We start from the raw sequence: 15,466 nt of genomic DNA on the forward strand, positions 1-15,466 counted from the left end.
AACGTGGAAATGGGGTTATTACTCAGGGTATCAGTTAGGATGCATTAGGCTGCAAATAACAGAAGCCCGGCTGAAGTTGGCTTAAAGTGTGAAAAGACTTCTTATCTCACTAAATATGTTGAGCTGTAGAGCAGTCTTCAGGCCCACAGCAGCTGAACATGGCCTTAGGGATCCAGGTTCTTTTCACAACTTCTCAGTTGTCCTAAGGCTGGGTCTAATGGTTGCTAGAAGGCTTCCAGTGATAATAAGGGTTTCAGCTCCCAGGATCAAGACACTAAGCTTTAACTCCTTAGAGTAGACTGGGGTAGAGAGAATTCAGGCTACCACAGCACTTTCCAAGTTGTACTTGTTTTGTTCATTTTTTCCTGGTTTCCCCACTATGACCTCCCTGAGGGTGAGATGACTGGCACTTAGTTAGTACAGAGCTGGGAGAAATACTTGTGTTTAGTGATGTTTGCCAAATATTTCTGAGTCTCCCTTCCTCTGGCCTCAGCACTTTTTGTTCAGTTGTTATCTGACTAGTTCTGGCCAATGAGTTTGCTGAATGAATACATGGCTGCAAGTCTTCTGTATGAGATGAGGTTATTTGCTATTTAGGGCTCTCTGAAGTAAGTTACCCATATGAGGAAAGAGAGATGAGAAGTGACAATCTTGGAAAATGTGACTATAAGGATGAATGGATGAACAGCTTTTACATTTGTAATGGGGCACTATGTGTGTATTTGTTGGCCTTTTGAGTTGGATGGTCTTCCTCTGGATTCTTGAGCTGGTTCCTGGGAAGTTGGCCATGGAACCTTGGCCTGAAGCTGCTGATCTCTCCTCAACTGCAACCTTTTCCATCCCTTGCAGGTTTGCAGTGAGCACTGGCTACTGGCATGACCCCTACATCTAGCACTTTGACACTGACTAAAGAGAGGAAGGCCCCTGACCAGTGACCATCTCCCTCCCCAACTTCTCAGCCAGAAGGCCTGAGGTTGTAGAGACTCATTCTTATAGGGAGTTCCAGCCTGCACCCTTTCCAACAGTACATGACAGTGCTTGCTTCTCGATATCCTCACCAACAAGGTGTGTTATGAACTTTTTACTCTTTCTTAATCTGATAAATGAAAAATGGCACGTTACTGTAATTTTATTTTCTGTTCTTATAGGTGAGACTGGTCATAATTTTCATATGTTTAAAACCCATTTACGTATCTTTTATTGTAAACTGTTCATGTCAGGAATTACTATTTTCTAACTTAAAAAATATAGGCTGGGCGCGGTGGCTCATGCCTGTAATCGTAGCACTCTGGGAGGCCGAGGTGGGTGGATCGTTTGAGCTCAGGAGTTCGAGACCAGCCTGAGCAAGAGCGAGACCCCATCTCTACTAATAATAGAAAGAAATTATATGGAAAACTAAAAATATATATAGAAAAAATTACCCGGGCATGGTGGCGCATGCCTGTAGTCCCAGCTACTCCAGAGGCTGAGGCAGGAGGATCGCTTGAGCCCAGGAGTTTGAGGTTGCTGTGAGCTCAGCTGACAACCACGGCACTCTAGCCGGGGCAACAGAGTGAGACTCTGTCTCAAAAAATAAAATAAAATAAAATAAAATAAATAAATCGAAGGCAAAGAATCAATGGCAAAAAATTGAAGAGATGAGCAACTAGGGAAATCACTGGAATAGGGTCCCTGAGGAGAGAGCCGGGTGGATGTGGAGCCTGGACTGAGGTGAACTAGCCTTGGAGAGGGAGGGAGGACAGGTGCAAATACAGGTGAGCTCTGGGAGGTGGGGGGGGGGGGGGAGTAGGGAGTTAAGGGCTGATGATCTTCCTAACTCACCTTTCATTAGTGTGGCGACGGCTGTTGTCTCTGTGTGTTGAAGTTCTTGTCTACCTGTTCAGCCTAGAATCATCCGCCAGGTTGTCATTGTTCAAACATACATGCTCTCCTGCCCAATGTTAGGGATGTTCTAAGTGACCCAGGGTTGTCACTCTGGCTTTTACTTCTGAGTCTTTGTCTCTCTGAGGGTTGAGAGAGCAAGGTCAATAAACTGTCAACTGTTTATGCCTCTTCTCTGGGGATCCCCTTTTATCTAATTCACAGACTGTAGTGTGTGGTTTATTTTTCATATAGTGGAAGGGAAGTCTTGATGTTCAATGTCACGGCCAGTTTTCTTGGGGCAGGTACTTTTTTTGTGAGTGAAGGTGAGTAGAGTTTGGTTAAAGCTGGTACTCAGGGTGAGCGTGGTGCCCTCTGAGTGTCAGGAGGGTGTGAGTTTTGGAATCTTATCCTGAGTTTGACTCTAACTTTTCCTACTTACTAGTTGTTTAACAGGGGCAGTTTGTTTTATTTCAGCCTCTTTGATTCTTGGTTTCTTTATTTTATGAGCTGAGATAAAAACTACTGACAAGATGGTTTGGGAGATGAAGTATGCATACTTAAACAGACATGGGCGCATGCTAGACAATAAGTCACATGTGACTCTACGGTCGTGGCAACCAGCTGTTTCAGCAGATGAGATGAAAGGTCAGGGAAATAATCAGTTATGATGTGGGCCAGCTCTGGACAGGGACGTTTGCCTCGTTTGGACATGTACAACATGCAAGAAAAACAGCAGATAGAACATGTATCAGAATTACGTGTCTGATTCTTCCATGTGGCTTCATTTGTGGTCTGTACTGTCCTTAATGGGCTGTCTTTTCTGTGCTTTTCTTTCACGTATGTTTTGAAAAGTATTCATTCTATTTTCAATGCTAATGTCTACCTTTAGAAAGCTATTAAGAACATTTTAAACTTTCCAAATAATTCAGATTTACCAAAGAAGTACAAAAGAATTTCCCTTATAGCCTTTTTCATCTAAAATCCTCACGTGTTAATATCTTATGACATAAGGTTACCTTTTGCATTACACATATGATTAAAACTATCCAAGGGCCGTCCGGAAAGTATCCAGCCATGGTTAATACTACTTTTCATATTTCATGGCTGGGTACTTTCCGGACAGCACTCATATTTAGTTACCACCGTATTAGATGAGGTTTTTGGACATTTTTATTCACTTATGTTTTCTAACAATCTCTAATGATATAATCTGGGTTTTAGAGTCAGATTATAGTTAATTTTAAAAATGTTCTTTGGTGTTTTTCTTTCTGATGATGAGAGGGAAGAGGCTTGACATGAATACTAGATACGTCCCATGAAGGAAAAGATTCTATTGATCTCACCCAGATAAAATATAGAATATTTAAACTAGAAAATGATTACCAGAAACAACCTTAACACATTGACTGACACACTAGAAAACATTTTTTCCTTGGGGCCATGATTTTATTATGAAAACAGAATAAAAACTTTGAAAACAAAATGATCCTTTGTAATTTTTTGTTATTTTTTATTGTTTTCTATGCATGAGTTATATGTGACTTGAAAAATAGTTCACATGGCTCCCATGGTAAAGAGACCTGTGAGTTACATACGTTTCACAAGGCCCCAGGCTCAAAACTAGTGTGAGTTAAATACAACTCACATGGCAGTTAATGTGTTAAAAGAAAAATGAAAAACTGGGGAAAATATTGTACATAAATGATACAGTGTTACTATCTCTGCTATGCACAGACCTCTTGTAAATCAATGTGAAAAATCAGAGAAAAATGAGCAAAAGACACAAATAAGGAATTCATGTGAAAAGATAGTCACAGACTAAAAAAAAAAGCATATGAACATCAATGATCTTTTTCTTTATTTATTAAACTGCAAATTGAAAAGATTGATAGGAAGTACATGCTGTCAGCTTGTGCCTGAGGCTATGCATCCCAGCCTTTCAGAATGGCCGCCCTGCAGCCTGTAACTATGAAAAATAAAACTCTCCTTTCCCCGTTCATGAACCTTGTCATTTCTTCAGTCGACATAATTGGCCCACGAGGATGGGATGTGCAGATCAAAAGCCAACGCACCGACCTCTGCAGGAGCCCATTGACAGATCAGTTGTCCCCCCAGCCTCGCTGGGAGGAATCTGGGTAAGTACTAAGATCTAAGATCTCCTGCTTTTAGGATGAAGATCTCAGAGACTTTCTCTCCACCCCTTCCCATCATTCCTTGTCCCTGTCCTGGCTGCCTCCATCCGTGGATTCCAGAGGGAACATCTTTGTTGGTCCCGGGGTTGGGGTAGGAGGTGCATCCCAGCTTTCGCGGTTCCCTCCATATGGACCCCAGAGAGGACCTTCCCTCGCTGCCCCAGATTTGGAGAGGATAATTTTCCAGTCCACTCTGACTCAGCTGGTCCATAAAGCGTCCTGAGGATGCTCCCGCTAAGAACGGTCAAAGGGACACCTTCATAAGGTGAGTGCGATTGTAGTGAACCTTAGTTCTAATGGGCCAGTTTCGCTATAGAGAAGCTGGGTTCTAAGGAGTCAGTCTCTGCTCAGCAGCCAGCGGGGACTCCAGCGGCTTACATGTTTAAGAACTAGAGAAAAGTTGTTGCAAACATTTCAGATCCTGGATACATCTAACGTGGAATGATGGAAAGCCTTGCTGGCCACAATCAGAATCTTACGCAATCTCTAACTTATCCGCATGCTCAGTTGGAACAAAGAGGCTATTGAACTTCCCCAAAGCCATGAAGATCATGCTATAATTAGTATTTCAAGTCTTCTAAAAGAAATCAAGAGTCTCTCATAGCCTCCCTTAAAGAGAATAATTTGAAATTAAAAGGAGACTTCATAAACTACAAAAAGAAAAAAGAAAAACGGTGCATGCAAAATATTTAAACCACTATTTTTCCCTTCCTCTGGCCTTACCTCTCCTCCCCTCTCCCTCTCTCACTCCTCCCATCTCTATTCTTCCTCATCCTACAGCCTCTGCGACCCTCTTCCTCCCCCTCCCCTATACCCAGACCCCTGTTAACTACCCCTTTACCCATCTGACTCAGCAGGCTTGCCCTACCCAGACCCCTTCAAGATTACTGGAGGTGATGGTAAGGCTACCAGCTCAGGGTTTGTTCTCTGGAGAAAATCGGAGCTTCTGGATCTAGCAAAGGACTTTCCCAGTCTCTGATTAAACTCTAGATTTTGCTAGCTAATTTAATCGCCTAATTACCACCTACTGGCCTAGATGCCCAGATCTCTCTCATTCAGGATGGCATGGAGTCGTCGGTGCTTCAGCCAGACAGCATAGCCCCAACTGGGCCACAGAAACCCCTTGTGAAGCTGCTGGTTTGGCAGTAGGGCCAGGGCTGGGAGAAGGTCTGCTGCCATGGTGGTGCTGTAGTTGTGGCAGCTCTAAGCAGGCCTCCAGACCCTGTGACACTACCCGGTTCTTTGGCCCAGGGGAGACCAGCCTGTCTGGTTTTTGTCAGGGCATGATGAAAGGGGCTGCCGTGAATCGGATTAAACCCCAGCAAGGCTGGGGCTAGTCTGGGGAAATATGGGGGACATTTCTTACACTCAAGGCTGGTCCTCTGGGAGAGCTAGAGGTAACTGTTGCCGATGAGACCATGTTGTTTTGGAAGTGAACGATAGTAGTTCATAGTGGGTGGTGGTTGCTACAGAGAATTGCTGGTTTCTTTGCGCATTTGGATAAAAAAGTTTAAAGATTTCGATATCTTTACAACAGGAGGGACTACAGAGGCACCGTGCAGCCATTCCCATCGTGCTTCTCTTTTTGGGGGCCCAAGATTCAATGCCGCCTGCCTAAGTCGGTCTCCTTGTACAGTCCTGTTAATTCCTGTGCTCTTACATTCATTAACTTGGCATCCGTTTTTGGTCTTCCTCTAGCACACTCAAACTTCTTTTTAAAGGGCCTTGGATTTTTCTCTCTTGCTCTCTCTCCCCCTCTGCTTTGAGATGTCAGTTGATACCCTGTTTTCTTTGAGACTCAATTAGTGTTTGGGCCGAGTGTGAGACAAGTGGACATTGACTTGTTCCATTCTCAATGGCACGGCTTAAATCTAGGTGCCCTTTTGGACTGGTGAGTTTTGCCAGTCTCATGGCTAGAATTGTGAAATCAAGACTGTAGGGTCCTTATATGCATGTGAGTATGTCTTTCTTTATGCATGTGTGTATGCCTTTGTCTATGGTACCAAACTGGCTTATGAGTACTTACAAATTAATAAACTCAAATGTTTTTCAAGTTCCCATGACTTTAGTAATCTTTGGTGAATATAGTTTTCAAATTCTTAGTAAACTAAAATAGAAACATCTTCAAAATGTAATTGAGACATTTTCACCTGAACCTTCTAGTCAGGCAGGTTTATACCATCTCTGCTAGATGTTTTAAATTTAACTGTTGCTTCTGTAGTACTTATAATGCTTGCTTAATTTGTGAGTTAAGGCTGTACGGGCTGACTCCTGGGCTCCTCCAAAGCCTTAGGCTTCTCTTACTCTGAGCTTGTCTTTAGGTTTGAGCCTCTAGATTTTGAGGTCTAATAGAAGGATCGTGGAAAAACACCCAGACCTCCTGTGCTCCCTAGCCCAGCTGTGTCAAATTACTTAACTTTCTAGATTTTTCACTAAGTTATTAAGAGTTAACATACATAATTAAACCTACTAGATGCAAGAAAAACAATTCTGTATGCAAAGACTGTAAATTGTGGATTTCTTATAAAAAAGTTATAAAAAAAAAAAAAAGACATAGGTATGTGGTTTTTGGTAAAGGAAAAGTAATTTTTCCTAGTTTAGAGGTTTTTAAGGATTGTTTTAAAGTATTAATAAAAAATGGCAGATAGGCTAGGCAAAGTGGCTCACACCTATAATCCTAGCACTCTGGGAGACCCAGGCAGGATAGCTTGAGGTCAGGAGTTGAAGACCAGCCTGAACAAGAGCAAGGCCTCATCTCTACAAAAAATAGAAAAATTAGTTTAATGTGGTCGCACACGACCATGGTCCCAGCTACTCCAGAGACTGCGGCAGGAGGATTGCTTGAGCCCAAGAGTTTGACGTTGCAGTGAGCTATGAGGAGGCCACTGCATTCCAGCCAGGTGGACAGAGCAAGACCCTGTCAAAAAAAAAAAAAAAAAAAAAACCTGAATAGATATAAAACACTGGGAAGAAAAAAGTGGAAAAAATTATAAAATGTTATGAAGGTTTATGGCCTTGTGATCAAAACTGAGATTAGATGAGTTTGTTTATAAAGTTTTATTAAAATTAGCTTTAGCCTTAATAATACACTAATACAAGGGTAGAATCTGGTTGTCTCTTGAGCAAGATTGTGTGTGTTTTAGATAGCAAAAGATTTTTATTTACCTTTTCAGTAAACTACAAATAAAAAGGGGGAGACAGGAAGTGACAGATTTTGTTTGCTTTATGTTGTCTTCACTATGTCTTATGAATATTGAGGAAACTGAGTCTCCTATCAAAGAGTAAAGGTTTTGCTTTTTAAAAACTTTAAATTATCACTTTGACTAAATAAATGATATTTAACAAACTTTCCAAAATCAGAATTTCAGATTTTAAGTTCAGGTTTTGTGTGGGGTTTTTGTTTTGTTTTTAATATTCTCATTCACTGTTGTCTTTTTTATCTTATTTCTTTACTTTTTATTTTTTTAATATAGAGACAGGGTCTGTCTCTTGATCCAGCTGGTCTCAAACTCCTAAGCTCAAGCGATCCTCCCACCTTGGCCTCCCAGAGTGCTAGGAATACAGGTGTGAGCCACTATGCCTGGCCCAGGTTTTGTGGGGGGTTTTTTGTTTGTTTGTTTGTTTTTAACCTCTAACTGGCTTTTTTAATATTAGAGCCACTGAAAGTCCAAGAGACACATTCAGCTTATCTGGTATAGTAAAACTATATAGGACGTCTTGTCAAATATGAAATGGTATTTAATTTTCTTTGGGTTACATTTGTATAAACACATTATTAATGTATGTTCCAAAATTATATGAGATTCCAAAAATTCTGGTATGTCTTGGTGTATGTCCATCAGTTATAATTATGGTTATGTTAACCAAATTTCTTTGTTGTCTCTTTGATCATGGCTATTCTAAGACTTTGTCATCTGTAGACAATTGTTATTTTACTCTGATTCTTCTCAAAAACCAGTTTTTAACTGGCTACAATCCAAAATTTATTTCAAGCAAATTTATAGAAAGGACTCTGACTGGTACTTTTAAATACAGTTGCAGCCGATAGCTTGTAAGATTGAACTAGTTGGAATAGGAAAATTTCTAAGACTAATTAAAAAGCTGATGCATTTATCAGGATTGGTAACCTAATATCAAGCAAAATAAAAATTAATTACAAAAAAGATAGTCATAGACCAAACAGAAATTAGCATGAGATTTTTTTTTTAATTTATTAGGCTGCAATTGAAAAGATTGATAAAAATCTAGTGTTGAGAAGAATATAGTAAAACAGGCTCTCTTGTGTATACTTATGATATATATATGTTTTTTGACAATATGTATCAAAGAATAAAATATGCTTTGACCCAGTAACTCTATTTCTAAGAATTTACCCATGGGGGTAAACAGGTAAGTGTAAAAAGATTTACATACAAGTATGTTCATTGTCACACTAATTATAGTAGGAAATTAAAATGGAAGCTACATAAATGTACATTAATCCAGACTACCTAAATTAGCAGGTTTGCTTTTTTTTTTTTTTTTTTTTTTGAGACAGAGTCTCACTCTATCAACTGGGCTACAGTGCAGTGGCATCATCATAGCTCACTGCAACCTCAAACTCCTGGGCTCGCTCAATTGATTGTCCGGCCTCCCACGTAGCTGAGATGACATGCACGCAACATCATGCCTGGCTAATTTTTTTTTTTTTTTTTTTTTTTTTTTAGAGTTGGGGGTCTTGCTGTTACTCAGGCTGGTCTTGAACTCCTGACCTCAAACAATTCTCCTGCCTCAGTCTCCTGGGCTGCTAGGATTATAGGCGTGAGCCACTGCACCCAGCTGTAAGTAGTTCTTAAAATGATGATATGGATTAAGAGTTGCTAAACTTAGCCTATAGGCCATATATGGGTAGTTGCTTATTATTTTATGGACTGCAGGCTAGGAACGTTTTTATAGTTTAAATCGTCATCAAGTATTTGCATAATATCCTCCTGTTCCACAAAGTCTAAAATATTTACTATATGGCCCTTTAAGAAAAAATCTCCGCCAACCTGTTGTAGATCTGATTGTAGAAATGTTGGAACAAAAAAGCAGTTTATAGAACAGCATGTATCATTATTCCAATTTGATAAAATTAAATATGTGACTACAGAGATATCTGAAATATGAGTACCCATTCGTCAACTGTCACTATCTTTGAATGGTACAAAATATATATCGTAAATTCTACCTTTGACCATAAAAGTAGGCTTAACTAAATAGAATGACATCATGTTCAATATTATAAAGTTATAAATTTAATGCTACTGTCCACAGAAAAGAACCCAAACTCTGTAAAATAATTTAAAGAGGTTTATTCTCAGCAGAACATTTGTGACCGTGGCTTGAGAGCCTCGCCCAGGAAGCCTTGAGCAAGTAGTCTCCTTGGGGTTTGTTAGTTTCATTTCATACATTTTAGGGAGACAGGAATTACAGTCATAAATCAATAAATGGAAGGCATACATTGATTTGGCCCCAAAAGGCATGACATCTCAAAGCAGGGGGTTATAGGTGGGTTTAAAGATTCTTTGATTTGTAATTGGTTAAAGAAATAAAGCTTTGTCTAAAGGCTTGGAATGTTTTAAAATAAGGAGGTCTGTTAATCAGAGATGAGCCACCAGACCCAGACCAGACTGAAGTAAACTGGTGACATGCTGACATAGTTTAAACTGTGTCTTAAGGCTTCTTCATGATTTTGTGTCTTATTGTTACAAAAAATAACTCTAAGAGGAACAGGGCATCACTAGACACATCTAACCTCTCTTCTCTTCGCAGGCAACTCAGCTTTAAGGTTTTTTTGTTTATTTTGCAGGGGGTCCACTTGGCCAAGAAGGGGTCCATTCAGTTGACTGGGAAGCTTAAGGTTTCGTTATACTTCAACTCACCTTATGTAAGACACAACAGGAGTTTGGGAGAACCTGGCAAAATGATAGTAAATATATTGGTTATAATAACACTAGCTGCTATAACACAAACTCTTAATCCCAATGACTTAAACCCATGAAATCGGTTTTCTTTGTTCTTTTTTAACCACTCTTGAGTGTTGAGCAGGAAGCCCTCTACAGAGGGATTTGGGGACCAGCTCCTTCCATCTTGTCTCTCCACCATTTTCAATAATTGGCTTCCAAGGTTGTCAGAAAAGGAGAACAAAAAAGGTAGAGGGGCAGACCCATTTCTTAGCCACATCAGGCCAAAAGTAACCCATATTAGTTACAGTAATATGGCCACAGCTTAGATGAAAGGGGACTAGGAAACGTAGTCTCACACTGGGCAGCAGCTCCCACACCCAAAACACTCTGGAAGGAGAAATTGAATCTTTGGGGGAATCACTAACTAAATCTGCCCACATTGAATTGCCAAAGGAAAAGTAAATGTGTGAGAATATCCAGGAACATTATGACAAGAGAATTAGAGAAAACAAGCTCTACTAGATACTAAATCATAATAATTAGAATAGTTTAGAACTGGAGGAGAAATAGACAATCTGGAAGAAGGTGTAAAAGCAATCCAATGGAGGAAAGATAGCCTTTTTAACAAATTATGTTGGTGTAGCTGGCCATCCCATAGGCAAATAAATGAACTTCAACCCAAGTCTCACATCTCAAAATATAACTCAAAATGAATGTGACAGGCCTAAATATAAATCCTAAAACTGTAAAACTTTCAGAAAAAAATAGAAAAGCTTCACCATCTAAGTAAAGCATGTGACACCAAAAGTATGATTCACAGAAATAAAAACTGATAAAATTGAACACCAAAATAAAAACTTTTGCTATCTGAAAGACTGTTAAGAGGATGAAAAGATAAGCTGTGGTCTGGGAGATATTTGCACACCACATATCTGAAAAAGGACCAATATCTAGACTACATAAAGAGCTCTCAAAACTCAAATCCCCTTAGAAAATGGGCAAGAGATGTAAAGAAACATGTAACCTCCAAAGAGGATACACAGATAGCAAATATGCCCATGAAAATTAAAACCACAATGAGATATGCCTACATACCTATCAGAATGGCTAACATTTAAGAAGAAAAAAGTAATAACACCACAAAATCTGGAGAAACCAGATTACTCATATGTCACTGGTGGGAATGTTCAGCCACTCTGAAAACCAGTTTGATAGTTTTTTTTTTTTTCTTTCCTGAGACTGAGTTTCGCTTTGTTGCCCAGGCTAGAGTGAGTGCCATGGTGTCAGCGTGGCTCACAGCAACCTCAAACTCCTGGGCTTAAGCGATCCTACTGCCTCAGCCTCCCGAGTAGCTGGGACTACAGGCATGCGCCACCGTGCCCGGCTAATTTTTTCTATATATATTTTTAGTTGTCCAGACAATTTCTATTTTTAGTAGAGACGGGGTCTCGCTCTTGCTCAGGCTGGTCTCGAACTCCTGAGCTCCAGCAATCCGCCCGCCTTGGCCTCCCAGAGTGCTAGGATTACAGGCATGAGCCACCCCGCCTGGCCTGATAGTTTTTTTTAAAAGCTATACATCACAAAATACGGTAGTATTGGCTTATAACCCAAACTATAACATTTCCTTGAATCCATACTGATAAATGAGGGAGAGGAAACAAATCTCCCAGGCAGGAAGCATTGTCAAATATGAACTGGTGTTTAACCTTCTTTGTTATATTTATATAAATGCATTATTAATGTGTTTGAAAACTGTAGGAGATTCCTAAAATTCTGATGTCTTGATGTACATTATCAATAATAATTACTATTGTTAAAGAGACATTTGACAAAGAAATCTGGTTATATTTAACACTGGGTATCATGTTTTTGTCATCTAGAATTATTGTTTTTCTTTAATTCATCTCAAAAAAGTTTTTAACTGGCTACAGTCCAAAATTTGCTGCTTCACGGATAGTCATAAAAAGGACTCTGACAAGTACTCTTGACTACAGGTTTCTGAGTACTGTGGAGATCATACCATTAATTTACACTAGGAAAACTTCCAAGAATTTAATGAAAAAGCTGAAGCATTGATGAGGATTGCTAACCCAATCTCAAACAGAAAATTAATCATATAGGACTAAGCTAATAGTGGACTAAAATAATTTTTGATGACTTTTTTGCTTGGAACATTGCTTATTTTTCAGTGTTTTCCAGAAATCAACACAACCTTTTTCCTTCTGAGCTATGTATAGCTAACAACAAATTGAGTAAAATATATTTTTAAGAGAAAAATATTTCAAATTTAGCTCACAATTTCTCAAGAACTTGAAAACTATTTGTGAGTATCTTTAAGCAATATAGTTATTTGCCTAAGTTCAAGAAGAGCTGCGTTCTTTTATAACCGTACACAATTGGAGACACTGGTGGTTTTACCAAGGCTTTGACGGGAATGGCATATTTTCAGGTATTATGGCAATGGAAAACAGACTAAGACATGCACAAACTACTAAGACTGGATTATAAAAAAAAATGTAAAATCTGAATAGACCTATAACTGATAAGGATACTAAATAAGTAATTAAAGACTTCTCAACAAAGAAAGGCCAGCATTATCTCAATACCAAAAGTGGACAAAGATACTACAAGAAAATTATGTACTAATATCCCTTATGACTTTTGATACAAAAGTCTCAACAAAACAGCACACCAAATTCTGGAGCATATTAAAAGGATTATCTACCATGACCAAGTAGAATTATTCCTAGAATAGTTCAACATACAAAAATTCATCATTAACAAAACAAGGGGGAAAACCACACAATCATCTCAACTGATACAGATAAAGCATTTGACAAAATTCAAATCCTCTCATGATAAAAACACTCAACAAAATAGGACTAGAAGGAAAATATTTCATTGTAGTAAAGACCATATATAAAAATCCAGAGCTGGTATCACACTCAATAGTGAAAGACTAAAAGCCTTTCAGTGACTCCGTTTTGTTTTATGCCGTTATCAGGGCACCACCGCCCAGCCACAGGCATGCCGCAGGTGGATACCATGCTAAGGGGACACAAATCTAAGGACTCCAGACAGTGGAAGACGGGTCAGTTACCTCCCTCTCCAACAGAAGAGCACCAGGGGGCACATGCAGGTTCAAGTGCACAGCCCCAGTCACATGACCAAAAAGCTCACCAGGTGTGGTCAGGCCTTGTGTGTCTGAATTGTGGGGTAACATCTCCAGGGGACGGGGGCGGGGGGGGGTGGCTATTCATCTGTATCATAACTGTAATAGTGTCCAATTGCTCTTGTAAAAAAATTACCACAAATTTAGTGGACTAAAACATCACAAATGTATTATCCTACAATTATGAAGGTGAGAGATCTGTGATCAGTTTCACTAGGCTAAAATCAAGGTGTCAGCAGGGTGGGTTCCTTCTGGAGTCTGGCAGGCTCTGAGGAGAGAATCTGTTTTCTTGTATTTTCAGAAAGAAAAGATGGCCCTTCCTCGATCTTCCGAACACATCACTCCAGAGTCTCTGCCTCCCTCATCACACCACCCTCCCCTTTGATCCCTCCTCTGTCTTGCTCATAAAGACCCTTGTGATGACATCAGGCCCATCTCAAGTTCCTTAACCTCATTTGCAAAGCTCCCTTCACCACAGAACTTACACAGGTTTCTGGAGATCAGGACGTGGACATTTTCGGGGCCCTCCCTCAGCCTGCCACAGTGATCAGGATGGAGGCGGCAGTTAAGCAGGCCAGGGCAGAAACAGGAGCCAGAGAAGAGCCCCAGTATCTGGTGGAGGCCAAGGGTCAGGGGGCAAGGTACAAGGTCAGTTCCACAACAAAGAACATGTGAAGGAATAAATCCCAAAATGTGTACAAGGTCATGAGCCGAGTCTGGCTCACAGGGAGTAAGCCAAGGTCAAAGTGGGACTCAGGATCCTTGGCTCCAGCTGACACAGAGGTGAACCCCGGCCCGCCCCGTGGAGTGCAGAATGAGCAGCAGCAGAGGCCCACCACGCAGGCAATGGCAAGTGTGATTTATTTAAACAAGTCAACAGAAACAAGAGCTGGTACGACAAACTTTGAGACCAAGGTTTCTCAGAGTGTGGGAGGAGGGCAGTACCTGAGGCCTGCCCATCACTCGGGGAGCTCAACGTAGCTCCCCTGGGAAGGCTGGTGGCTTCAGCTTCTGGCTCAGCATGTGCCTCCAACAGACTAGTAAGTTATCTCCTTCAAACCTGAGGGGAACAGACACACAGATGCTGGTCAGAGACTCAATGTAAAGCAGAGAAAACAGCTGGGAGAATGTGACCCTGCTGTGGACCCCCAGGGACTGGCTCTGGGGCACCGGCCACACATCTGACCACGGCAGCCCTGCTGTCCTGTTATGGAGAATGAGATTTCACATGGAAACAAGAGGTTGGGTGAGACTGTGTTTATGGGTGGTTTCAAAGGGATTAAGAAAGCATTATAACATTGTAACTGCTTTCTGCAGTTAACACCAAACACTCACCCTTTACATGCTGAACTTTGAGCAAATGCAGAGAGGGTTCTTCAACACACACACACACACACACACACACACACACAAGCACTGATGTCCCAGAGAAACCAGGTGCACAGTGGGGACCAAAAGAAGCCCCTTACATTAAAATGTGCAATAGGAGGTTCTTTGTAAGTACTGGAGTTAAAAGCATTAGAAATAAACTACATTCCAGAAGTGTGGGAAAGTTAAATTCATATATAGCCACATTATAGAATGTTATTATAAACACATTAAAATAATGCTCATTGAGAGTTTTTAGTAGCAAGGGGGAAATCCTTATGTAATAGTAAGTTGAAAATGTTAGAAATCAGATACATAAATAAATTCAACTCTGCTAAAAATATGTAGAAAAGGAGAAGGAAGAAGTTAGTAGATGCTGGCCCGAAAGGATATGCATACAGGTGAATTTTATTTTCTTTGCTGTATATTTTCACAAATTTCCAAATTCTCTACTCAAAATTATATTGTTTTTATTAGGAGGAAGAGAATACAAAAACACACCAATAAGTTACTTTAAATCAGAACTGAAAGGACTTTTGTGGGCTGAACTGCACAGCTGGGGAAATCTGGAAAGGAGTAGAACAATAGGCCCAAGGTGCCAGATTATCAGTCTCACGTCAACCTGGAATTTTCACACAGGAGATAGTCTCTGCCTCTGTCAAGTTCTTTGTTTTGTATCAGCTGCCTTCCAGAGGTCTCGTGTCTTTGGATCACATCTGTAGGAAGCTTGAAGGGCAGCTTTTACATTAAAGGCCAGACCTGGGATCTAAAGTCACGGCCACTGGGCTGGAGAGACACCCAGGACTAACCACTGGGAAGCCAGCCCAACACAGGGCAGTTGTGAAGGAGGAGGTGGCCCAGAACCAAGCTAACCAGGAACCCAGACGAAATCCATGCTCGCCCTCTACGGCCCTACTTGGGGATGGCCTGGGAAGTGCACCTTC

At 40.5% G+C, this 15,466-nt stretch overlaps 1 protein-coding gene across 4 annotated transcripts in view; it reads right to left on the reverse strand.

The window, feature by feature from the left end:
- LCMT1 (leucine carboxyl methyltransferase 1) overlaps window positions 1–15,466 on the reverse strand; it is a 77,791-nt gene that overhangs the window by 26,341 nt on the left and 35,984 nt on the right. For 3 of the 4 annotated variants that reach the window (XM_069485898.1, XM_069485894.1, XM_069485897.1), the window contains one exon: window positions 14,014–14,214. The exons of the other annotated variant lie outside the window; for it this stretch is intronic. In XM_069485898.1, the coding sequence (XP_069341999.1) occupies window positions 14,192–14,214 (23 nt within the window). In that variant the 3' untranslated portion in view covers window positions 14,014–14,191. Of the gene's footprint in view, window positions 1–14,013; window positions 14,215–15,466 lie in introns of those variants that run through there. 4 annotated transcript variants of the gene reach the window in all.

Source organism: Eulemur rufifrons, chromosome 14 (genome assembly GCF_041146395.1).
Source record: "Eulemur rufifrons isolate Redbay chromosome 14, OSU_ERuf_1, whole genome shotgun sequence".
Lineage (NCBI taxonomy): Eukaryota > Metazoa > Chordata > Mammalia > Primates > Lemuridae > Eulemur > Eulemur rufifrons.